The sequence below is a fragment of the Oncorhynchus clarkii genome, chromosome 13, assembly GCF_045791955.1.
Source record: "Oncorhynchus clarkii lewisi isolate Uvic-CL-2024 chromosome 13, UVic_Ocla_1.0, whole genome shotgun sequence".
Lineage (NCBI taxonomy): Eukaryota > Metazoa > Chordata > Actinopteri > Salmoniformes > Salmonidae > Oncorhynchus > Oncorhynchus clarkii.
Genome location: NC_092159.1, coordinates 24095757 through 24107990, shown reverse-complemented (window position 1 = coordinate 24107990; position 12234 = coordinate 24095757). Strand labels below are relative to the sequence as shown.

The following is a 12234-nucleotide window of genomic DNA, read 5'->3' as shown; positions in this document are numbered from 1 at the left end:
ATCATTTTCTATCAAGACAAATGAATGACTTTGAAAGTCCTTTAGGCATAAACTGTCCTTTAAAGTTAAGAGGAAATTGTGTAGGCTATTTTCAGTCTCATGTGTGGTCATCATTCTATGTAAGAATGGAAATCTCCAATTAAACATTGAACCTGAGTTTCACATAGGTTTATTATCGTGAGATGAATCATGCGTTATCTCTGTGGGTTAGAGGTTCATCATGTGATGACTTCACAAGAAATGCCCCTAATAAACATCGAATTACTGTAATTTTGGAATGGCTGGTTGCAGTTATGACATGATGCAGGCCTAGTCTACGATATAATTGTTCCTCAAATTGGCCATGTAGATCCCTTTGCTGAATTTTTTTTATAAGTGACATTGAGCTTTCAGTTGCTGAAAGGGTCTGTTCATTCTGTCGGGTTATTCTCCGAACTGAATGAGCATCGTATGGAGTTTGCATGGACATGATAACATATTAATTGGACTGCACGTGCATCGCGTTCCCTTGAACCTTTGAACATGTGCCACGCGCAAGTTGAAAGACAGTGAAGTGGAAATGATGTGTTGGTGTCCATTTTTATCATTCCAATTACATCCAGTGTTACATCTTTAACTGATATGGCTCATAAATTGTAATATTACGCAAAGCCTATACAAGATAGGTGATACGACAGTCGCAGCCTTTTGGTGACATACAAATATGATTTTTCCATGGGCATATCAAGGATCAGGTGTGATTGGAGAATAGTGTATCTACTAAAAAAAGATGGCAAAACTTCGTTTCAAATGGCTTTCAACCAAATAAGTGTATTTGAGTATTGTGGCCCTTGCAGTAAACGGTATTTATTGTGAAGAAGATTGCGAATGTTATAGAATTGCTGTTTTTTGTGACCGCTCAAAGCTCACTGCTCGAGCCACGATGACAATGCGTTGTGGTCTTTCCTTTGAACCTATTGAAAAGGAATGAATGTTTTGATAGCCAGCGTGAGTATGGGAGTGAATTTGTGCGCAAATACTCTTGTGAAGCTGGTCGTTCAACTAGTTCATGTGATATTTGTCTGGCGTTTTGAGCTCATTGCCTTATAAGGAAAGGAAGTCGTGCCTGTCTGCAATAGGCTGAACATTGCCGCCTGCATGAACTGTTCTCCTTTAACCCTTGAGCTGCTGAATTTTATTTAGGTTTAAAATTATACTCGACGCTCGCGCCTTTATACCGAAAACATATAACGAAATAAATAACAATGTAGACAAATACCAATAATTGTACAATGTGTAAGACTTATACAATATAACAGGTCATTTGACAAGCCAAATCTACGCGTGTATGTGTGTGCGTGTGTGTGTGCGCGCCCGCGTGTGTGTACAACCGTGCGTGTGCGGTGACTACAGCCTACTTGTCAACATGTTCAACCTTTTTTCATGTGAAACGGGCATAAGACACACACGAACCACAACCAGCGGCAATAACTGTGCTGTTGTAAGGTGCAAAAAAGCAAAGACACATTATGTTGCCTTTTCTATGTGCCAGAGGTAGGCCCATGCGTCTGTCGCCCAAGTGATAACGCAGCGGCTGGTGCCCGTCAAAGTCGGATGGCAGAAATAAACGCGGTGGAAGAAATGCCAACCGGGTTTAAGACTAACTGATGTGACCTACATATCTCTGACACAACCACGGGCCATTGATGTGCAGAGAAATGTCACTAGATGCCCCGTACCGCGACACTGGCTGTCGAAAATGGCTTTACATATGACCTTGTATTAAAGAAGGACAGATCATATCGATGGAGAGGGTAGATATTTATGGAAAATGCCTACCAGAACGACGCAGCCTTGCTCAGCCATTGGGTATGTTACCCAAGTCACTAAGGCGAATAGCAAAGCTCACGTTTATGGAATTTCTTTCAAAGATCCCCGTGTGAAGTCTTTGGAAAACGATCATAAATAACCTGGGAAATCCAGATTACAGTTATCACAATCCTATGAGGGTGATGATGGTTATTATTAGTATAATGTTTCAATTAGATGGGGTACTGATTAATACAATCTTCTATAGCTTAATCAGTGTGCATAATGTTGGTTTTCTATCGTGGTTAAATGCTCAGGGTACCATTTATTGTATCATTCAGTTATGGGCTACATAGGGCCTACCATACCCATAATTAACTGTTGCATATATTTGTTTTGGTGTGGGACCCCAACGTTGAATTTCAGTAGGCCTATTGATGATGAGTCGCACACCAATGACAATCACTTCATTTATCCATCGGTTTCAGCCTTTAAGGAAATCATGGGTGTGTCCTTTAGAAATATCTACCATACACTTGTGAAAATGTTAATGAATACGTTAACAAATAGGCTACATTAATTCAAATAGATCAAAGGAAATGGGCATGGAGCCTTGATTCCTTTTTTCGTGATTTGGATGACATGCGTAAAAGGCAAATATTCAGTTACAATTCCCAATTTGACATATCATAAAACAACATTATACTTTTCATAGTACCCTCTTGCAGTTCCATTTCACCCTACACATCCATGGGCTAAAGCATGAAACTGCCCCAGCCCCCAAAAGCGCCTCCTCCTCCTGACGTCACGTCAATGGCTCTTTGCGTTAACAGTTTTCTGCGACCCCTTCTCGTGTGCAAAGCAAAACGTATCGCACTGCTACTGCCAACGAATTCCAAATAGAGTGAGAGGGAAAGAGAGGGAAGATCGGAGAGAAGGGAAATCTCCCGTATCAATTTGAACGACGGAAAAACAGCGCACACGGGGGAAGGGTGACATTTTCTACAGGGATTGGAAGAGAAACCTTCCCTTTGCATCGAAAATGGAGCTACCCGCCGCGGGAGAGCACGTATTTGCGGTGGAGAGCATCGAGAAGAAGCGGAATCGAAAGGTTTGAAAACACTTCAAATATATGACTGCTCAATATCCACAAACAGGGTTCTTTGGTGTCACTATACAATATATTGCGTAATTGATGGAAGTAAATTATGTTGTTGTTGTGTTTTTGCAGATAGACTATAATGTCAAAGAACCGCTTATAATCAAATGAACCAATATGTTCTCTCATCTGCGTATAGGGGAGGATGGAATACCTAGTCAAGTGGCGAGGATGGTCTCCAAAGTAAGTTACCTTTTAAAATACTATAGCATACTTTAGTACTACCTTAGTAATGCAAATTAATATTTCAAGTTTTCAAGTGTGTGTGTGGCGCGGGTGCGTCTTTGCGCACGTTGAAGATAATGTTTGATTCGATCGATGGCGTTTAGGATGCTATCACTAATTGATGTGTTAAGTGAAAATTAAGGTAACGTGGGGTAACTAGCCCCCCAATAACATGTTCTAGTAATTAGCTCTTAAAAGCTATAATCTATGTATCTTATTTAAGTTAAATAAATCAAATATTGAACCAAAATGGCATTGCACATCTCACTATTAATATCCTCACTATGATGAGGTTTTGATGTAAGGTTCCTCTTCTCCTTTTCACACCAAATCATGTCCAAATGCTACAGTATATAGAAAAAACTGACTGTGTAACTCATTGGAGTTATTTGCAGATGACTTGGACATGCTAAGTTAGGTACCATTATCTTGCATTGGATTGCCCTAATGGTACATCTATAAAAAGTGTATAGGTCTAATGTAATTTGAATATATTTGTACGTTTTTTCTAAATGACAATCATTAGATCACCTTACCTCAGAATCGTTTTGTTCGAGTGACTTCAAAAAAAAAGTAGATTAGACAGGTGACAAAGTGGTTTCTGTGAGAAATGTAGGGGGGGCAGTTACTCCGGGGACTTGTTACCCCACGTTACCCTAATCGCCCTCATAGAGTTGCTGTTTTGCTTGTGCTGACTTTGTGAAGTATACTTCCTAGCAATTATTAACACTTTATAATGACCTATTTCCAGAGTATAGGCTACACTTTGCTCTTACTTTATTACACATTTATCAATAATGTTTATGTTTCGTATGTAGGCCTATTTCGTCAAGACTGACTGCTAACTGTTAACCTAACCTGATTACAGAAGTTGCCTAGCTACTTTACAATGGATTCTGTCTGCAACCAAGCGTATGACGGTCACATTTGATATATGGTTGTAGTTTGGTTGATAGAAGGCGACCTCTGCTGATGTTGATATTAATTAATCTCTCTCTCTCTCTCTCTCTCTCTCTCTCTCATATAGATATAACACGTGGGAACCAGAAGAAAACATTCTCGACCCGCGGCTGCTTGACGCTTTCCAAAACAGGTGAGTTTGCCAGACTCGATTTGACGTGACAACCTTACGTAGTCAATGGGGGTGGTTGGCACACATCGGATTGAAAACATTTTGTAAAGATTGCTTGCGTATGACTGTTACAATTTCGTGGTCGACCATATTGGACATTGAATTGTCCCTATGTGATATTCTTAGGCCTATAACAATAGATGGATTGATTTTGAGTTTGCCCATGCCACAATAGGCTATCATCTTTCACAGGCTATATGCTTATCCAGACACCAGGCCCAAACATTCCTTGACTGCATGCTTTGTCTTATCCCCCCCATCCCCGCTTCAACTCAGCATGTATTGGATGAGGAAGGCACTGATAACAACATTAGATAGACAAAAAGTGCACTAGTAATTAGTAATAGTAATTAGTCATTAGTAATAGGCAACGTCTCTGTAACAACCGTAGAAGCATTCCCTTGAAGACACTGTGTGCCTTTTCAAGATGCCTTGTTTGCTGGACAAGCGTTACTATTAACCGGTAATTGCTAAACCTCCTGTGGGGGTTTTCTGGACGTGAACACACAACTACAACTGCACTATGGCGCAAAAACCATGCAGTGACTCGGCTCGTGGTCGGGTTTGCTGTCATCCTCTCCCGCAGTGTGCGCAAACCAGCTTTTAAGAGAGACAGGTCACTCAGTAGGGAAAATGTCGGACAGAGGGCAGTGTCTGTTTTCGCCATTATCTCTGTCTCTGAACGGGGGAGTTTTTTATTGTAGCTAATTACGTGACTCTCCAGGGGGCATCACCGGGCAGAGTACCAGGCTATGAAAATATACGGTAATTAGATGTGCGCAAGGAGGGGGGGGGGGGGGGGGGGGTATTGACTTACTGCTCTAGAGTAAGCATGGAAAACAGTGGGCTATAGGAAAAATATCCTATCCACCCGTTACATAGTCTATAGATGCGTAGTTAATTTAAGCCCTGAATCTATTCCATCCTTCTATGAATGGAATGTTGAACTAAAAACTATTCATTGCATGTGGAAATGATTTTGGAGTAATGCAGATATAGTCGGGCCTAAACCATATTTGACATGAGAAGGACTTTGATATACAGTAATACCTGGTAAACAAGTAATACGGATAGAAGCCTGTAGGCCCTGCACTACATAAAGGATAAAGTTTGTAATTCATGTCTCGTGGGTTCAGTTAGAGGATCTAGTGGTAAACAGGGGGATTTGACTGAGGGGTATTCCACTGATGATTCATGTCACCAATTAGGATGAAATGGTGCATGGGATTTCCCCCATAAATGACTGCATTGCATTACGCTATTTCATTATTAGTACATCACCGTTATTGTGGATGGTTTGAGTGACACGGTGGCGGTTTCTGCCTTTCACAGGGAGAGATACGAGCAGCTTATGGGATATCGCAAAAGAGGGCCAAAGCCAAAGCACCTGATGGGCCAGGTGAGTCTTCACATATTTTGGAGGGGACAATTAACTCCTGTATTACGATACATTTGATCAAATAAATGCTACAATTCTGTATGAAAGGCCCTCACAGAACTAAACACCAGTTTAGAACTAAACACCAGTTTAGAACTAAACACCAGTTTAGGGCTCAGGACTCACCCAAAGGTCATCTAGAGGAACACCATTTGATGATAGCATTTTCCCAACCTTCATTACAGAGAGAAAATCAGTCAGATGGGGATGTCAACAAGTCTATCAGTTAACTAACGGCTGTGTTTTTCTCAGGTCCCTTCCTTTGCCCGGAGATCCAGCGTCCTCTCAGGCCTTCAGGAGACCACCCTGGACGAGGACAACCGGCAGCAAGTGGACCCCATCCAGACAGTGCGCTCGCAGACCCAGCAGTACCAGCTGAACAGCAAGAAGCACCACCAGTACCAGCCCCTGCTGGCCAAGGAGAGGGAGGCCGAGCAGCAGGCCAACGGAAAGAAGAAGCTCTACTACCAGCTCAACAGCAAGAAACATCACCACTACCAGCCTGACCCCAAGATGTACGACAGCACCCAGTGCATGAAGCCAAGGGAGGCCACCAAAGCTCCGGAACTGCCCACCAACCACAGCTGGAACCTGCCTCCCGCGCTGCAGCAGAAGTGGGTCCGGGACAAGGACTCTGGTTGCCTGAGCAAAGTCAAGGATATCACCATGGAGCTAAAGAAGCTTCCGGCTCACCTCAACGGCCCCAGTGGCGAATCGGAGCAGAGCAAGGCCACGGCCAAAGAGGACGCACCGCTGCTGGAGGCCGACAGTGTCAGCGACAGCAAGCTGAAGATCGTCAAGAACAAAAACAAGAACGGACGCATCGTCATTGTCATGAGCAAGTACATGGAGAACGGCATGCAGGCGGCGAGGATTAAAAACGGAGATGTGGAAACCCTTGACGAGCCGCAGCCGGACAATGATGATGATGCTGCAGAAAATCAACTTGAAAAGATGAGGCTCGTCCAGAAACTGGGTCTCACCAACGGATTTGCGAAAGACTGCAACAAAGGGTCTAACAGATCTAACGTATTTAAGTGTCCTGCTGACAAGGTCGACTCGCCCAAAATGGGGCTTAGTGCGACAGAGCAGAATAAACATTTCAATGTCAGGGTTCAGAAGGAGGCTACAGAGGATCAGCCCCTGCAGCTGACCAACAAACCTAACCTTGCCCCTTGGCCCATTGAGATGGGGGTTCATAGGACTCAGCCAGGAAAGGGCTCTTCTCCAGCCCTCAAACGTCACCTTTCGGAGGCAGACAAGGGCGAGGACCGGGGTGGCTGTAAACAGTTTCTAAACTCCCGGAGTATCAGTATACCCTGCACTGTTTCCTCACCTCCTCAAAGCAACTCCACGGACCAAAATGGCCACCATAGCCACAATGGCCAGCGGGACTACGACTTCCTGGAGTCTAACCAGGACGAGCCCATGGACCTCAGCTGTGTGAGGTCCAGACGGGAGGCTCCAGTTCCCACAGAGACACAGGTGGCTCCTTCTGCCGAGGAGGAGAAGACTGCCGAACAGACAAAACCGCCATTGGCTATCACAACAGAACAGACTGTGGAGGAGGAGCCTTTTCCTTCATTCAAGCCTTTCCTTGGGAATATAGTCATCACGGATATTACAACAAACTGTCTCACGGTGACATTTAAGGAATACGTTACAGTGTAACGAAGCTGACAAAAGACGATCTGAGGACGAGGGATTAACAGCAACTGTGTGAATTTGTACAAATGTGTGTTGGAACATATTGGTATTTTCAGATGTTTGAATGTAAATAACAACCTTTAAAGTTTGCATTAAGTGGGGTTGTGATTCATTTTGTTTGGGGGTTCCTAACCCTCCTATAATTTGCATGTACGTAACTTTGTCTATCATTCTCTAAATGAGACCCAGAGTTTTTGTCATACTTGGCGATGTAGGCTTCTAATTGAGTTACAAACTACTTTAGCACATGCTATTTTGACACATGGTATCAGGGCTCAGTGAAAAAGCACTTACTCATGTAAATATGATTGACTTTTGACAAAGGCTTTATATCCGCTTTGGTTTACAGTCTTTGTTTCAGGTCTATATATTGAGAAAGAAAAAGTCTATGTATTGATTATTGGTAAATGACACCCTCTAAATGACACCCTCTCTTGTGTGTGTGTGTCTGTGCGTTCATGTGTAGCGACGTTGCAAAATGACGGGCAGTGTGTGCGCATGTACAGTACCAGACAAACATTTGGACACACCTACTCATTCAAGGGTTTTTATTTCTTTATTTTTTTTACTATTCTCTACATTGTAGAGTAATAGTGAAGACATCAACACTATGAAATAACACATGTGGAATCATGTAGTAACCCCAAAAAAGTGTTTTATATATTATATTTTAGATTTGTCAAAGTAGCCACCCTTTTGCTTTGATGACAGCTTTGCACACTCGTGGCATTCTCTCAACCAGCTTCATGAGGAATGATTTTCCAACAGTCTTGAAGATGTTCCCACATATTCTGAGCTTTTCCTCCACTCTGGGGTCCAACTCATCCCAATCTATCTCAATTGGGTTGAGGTCGGGTGATTGTGTAGGCCAGGTCATCATTCTTGGTCCAATAGCCCTTACACAGCCTGGAGGTGTGTTTTGGGTCATTGTCCTGTTCAAAAACAAATGATAGTCCCACTAAGCGCAAACCAGATGGGACGGCGTGTTGCTGCCAAATGTTGTGGTAGCTTTGAATTCTAAATAAATAACTGACATTGTCACCAGCAAAGCACCATCACACCTCCTCCATGCTTCACGGTGGGAACCACACATGCGGAGAGCATCTGTTCACCTACTCTGCGTCTCACAAAGACACAGTTGGAACTAAAAATCTCAAATTTGGACTCATCAGACCAAAGGACCGATTTCCACCGGTGTAATGTCCATTGCTCGTGTGTCTTGGCCCAAGCAAGTCTCTTCTTCTTATTGGTGTTCTTTATTAGTAGTTTCTTTGCAGCAATTTGACCATGAAGACCTGATTCACACAGTCTCATCTGAACAGTTGATGTTGAAATGTGTCTGTTACTCGAATTCTGTGAAGCATTTATTTGGGCTGCAATTTCTGAGGCTGGTAACTCTAATGAACTTATCCTGTGCAGCAGAGGTAACTCTGGGCCTTCCTTTCCTGTGGCGGTCCTCGTGAGAGCCAGTTTCATCATAGCGCTTGATGGTTTTTGCGACTGAACTTGAAGAAACTTTCAATGTTCTTGGCTGACCTTCATGTCTTAAAGTAATGATGGACTGTCGTTTCTCTTTGCTCATTTGAGCTGTTCTTGCCATAATTTGGACTTGGTCTTTTACCAAATAGGGCTATCTTCTGTATACCAACCCTACCTTGTCACAACACAACTGATTGGCTCAAACGCATTAAGAAGGAAAGAAGTTCCACAAATTAACTTTTAACAAGGCGCACCTATTAATTGAAATGCAATCCAGGTGGCTACCTCATGAAGCTGGTTGAGAGAATGCCAAGAGTGTGCAAAGCTGGGGTGGCTACCTTGAAGAATCTCAAAAGAAAATATATTTTGATTTGATTAACACTTTTTTGGTTACTACATGATTCCATATGTGTTATTTAATAGTTTTGATGTCTTCACTATTATTCTACAATGTAGAAAATAGTTCAAATAAAGAAAAGCCATAGAATAAGAAGGTGTGTCCAAACTTTTGACTGGTACTGTATGTGTGTGTGTGTTTGCAAGATGGACAGATTCAAACTAGGAAGGTAGAAGTCTGTTGCTTGGACAGATCGTGCCTCGTGAGACGACAGGGAGAGCCAAACAAACAGTGCCTCCCGGGTCAAACTGCACAAGTCAATGAAGGACCTTGGAGTTAACATGTACTTTGCACTGTTGTAGGCTGGCTGAGGGGGGTGAATGGCTGCTGCGAAGGGGATGGCCTTAGCCTCTTATCTGAGGGTAACGTTTAGGAAGATAGATATTCAATATTATTGTAAATATGTGAAAGACCCACTGATATCATTCATTCCCTGTAGCGCTGTAACAATGTGGCATTTTAGATATCAATTCAAGTCCCATTGGCCTAGCTCTTTCTTCAAGACCCATAACATGGATACTATTCATTTTAAAACCATTCTATGTTTATAATTGATCCTATTTATTGTAGCTATTCACTATTAATGTGGAACATGAAGGGAAGTTGGAAATGATTTATGTAGTATTCATTTTTAGAAGGTCGTGTAGGCCAACTAACAATCACATTCATCCCTGACGTTTTGTTGGAACTAATGATGACTTCGCCTACATGTCATATTCAGAATGTAAACTACAGTTAACACAGGTGGCCTTTCCTGTTCAATGCATTTAAGGAAATGTCCGGCTACTCTTTGATTCACCCTGTTTTCTTCACTCTCCGTTATAGCTAGAAGTACAGAAGTAATTATGAATCCCTGTTCTCATAGCCTACACTCTAATGCTTATGCGTTTGATAGGCCTGTGGCCTTTTGTGGGCGTATACCGCTGTTAATGTTTCAATGGCATTCAGTGTTTTCATTGCAAGGGCAAGGTATATGGTATCCTAGGCTAGTCTATAGCCTATATTGGTATCATCAAAAAACATGAATTCATGGGACCTTCTCAATGTTCTGTTTGAAACCCCTTTTCAGCACTTGGTTTTATCAAATATGCATTGTAACTGCTTTAAGAGGGACTTTGTTGTTCATGTGAGCAGACTAAACTGAAAAGGCTTCTCCTGATGTGTTTGGCAAGAATAAAATGGTAAGAAAGTTATGTGCCGAATCTCTCTTCTTTATGGGCTACGTGACTGTGCATGATCAGATGTTGGGGTGATACAGATCTACATTGTCTCAAGGGTGTCTTCAGGTGAGCAAAAGACGATGAACTGCGGTCTTGCAACACAATCTTGTAGAAACCGCATTGCTTGCTTCTTGCACTGGCACTCATCACAGGCAGGAGGTTCAAATAGATGCAGAACTAACCTCGCTTCCTGGCCTGCTGCAGGGCTGGCCCTAGCCTTTTGAGACCCTAAGTGAAATTTTGTTGGATGCCCCATCTTTCAGTGTTGGAGCGTGCCCCTGGCTATCCGTAAATTACAATAAACAAGAACATTATGCAGTCTGGTTTGCTTAATATAATGAATATGAAATGATTCATACTTTTGACACTTAAGTATATTTTAGCAATTACATTTATTTTTGATACTTAACTATGTTTCAAACTAAATAGTTTGAGACTTACTTGAGTAGTATTTTACTGAGTGACTAACTTTTACTTCAATAATTTTCTATTAAGGTATCTATACTTAACAGGTAATTAAAGAGCAGCAGTAAAATAACAATAGTGAGACTATATACAGGGGGGGTACCGGTACAGAGTCAGTGTGCGGGGGCACTGGTTAGTTGAGGCAATATGTACATGTAGGTGGAGTTAATAAAGTGACTATGTATAGATGATAACAACAGAGAGTAGCAGCAGTGTAAAGGAGGAGGGGGGGGGGGGCACTGGTTAGTTGAGGCAATATGTACATGTAGATAGAGTTAGTAAAGTGACTATGTATAGATGATAACAACAGAGAGTAGCAGCGGTGTAAAGGAGGGAGGGGGGGCACTGGTTAGTTGAGGCAATATGTACATGTAGATAGAGTTAGTAAAGTGACTATGTATAGATGATAACAACAGAGAGTAGCAGCGGTGTAAAGGGGGGGGGGGGGGGGGCAATGCAAATAGTCTGGGTAGCCATTTGATTAGATGTTCAGGAGTCTTATGACTTGGGGGTAGAAGCTGTTTAGGAGCCTCTTGGACCTAGACTTGGTGCTCTGGTACTGCTTGCTGTGCGGTATCAGAGAAAACACTCTATGACTAGGGTGGCTGGAGTCTTTGACAATATTTAGGGCCTTCCTCTGACATTGCCTGGTATAGAGGTCCTGGAAGCTTGGCCCCAGTGATGTACTGGGCTGTTCGTACTACCCTCTGTACTGCCTTGCAGTCGGAGGCCGAGCACAAAGGTTGGCAGCAAGTCTAGACAACTCCGTAGACATGTGTTGGTCACACTCATTATGCAATAGTGCTTTAAGATGTGTCAAAGGCGTTGGGGCAAATGCATGTAGGCCTAAGGACAATCACAGTAACCTAACTGCTCTTTTACAATAAGCCCTCCTAGTTTCAGATGACATCTCATCCATGGTCAGTTTAAAATATATATATATATATATATATGTTGAAGGACAGTATCTTATCTAATTCCTTATTCCAAGCTGACTAAACTCAACTCTATTGTGAAGCTTGTTTCTGATGAACTCCACCAACTCCACCTATTCACCCAATGTCAATACTTCAGCATGTTTTCATTATGAAACGCTTACCTTGTACCTGTGTTTGTCCTCTGTCGTTGCATGCCTTTCTTTGTTTGCTGAAATCAATATTTTTTTTAATAAAACGTTAATCAAATACAACCACTGACTGTTTCCTTGTTGGGATTCAATTAGCG

General features: G+C 42.4%; 1 protein-coding gene across 2 annotated transcripts; it reads left to right on the top strand.

Annotated features, from left to right (window-relative positions):
* The first annotated feature begins 2592 nt into the window (after window positions 1-2592).
* Window positions 2593-10518, top strand: LOC139424667 (E3 SUMO-protein ligase CBX4-like). 2 transcript variants are annotated; one of them, XR_011635965.1, is made up of 6 exons: window positions 2664-2899; window positions 3087-3130; window positions 4200-4265; window positions 5637-5703; window positions 5995-7954; window positions 9423-10518. XR_011635965.1 is itself a non-coding variant. In XM_071176724.1 (5 exons), the coding sequence occupies exons 1-5, from the start codon at window positions 2831-2833 to the stop codon at window positions 7411-7413; spliced, it is 1665 nt and encodes a 554-aa protein (XP_071032825.1). In that variant the 5' UTR covers window positions 2593-2830; the 3' UTR covers window positions 7414-10518. The 2 variants fall into 2 exon arrangements, 1 of the variants encoding a protein (XP_071032825.1); XM_071176724.1 differs by having other exon boundaries at window positions 2593-2899; window positions 5995-10518.
* The last annotated feature ends 1716 nt before the right edge of the window (window positions 10519-12234 follow it).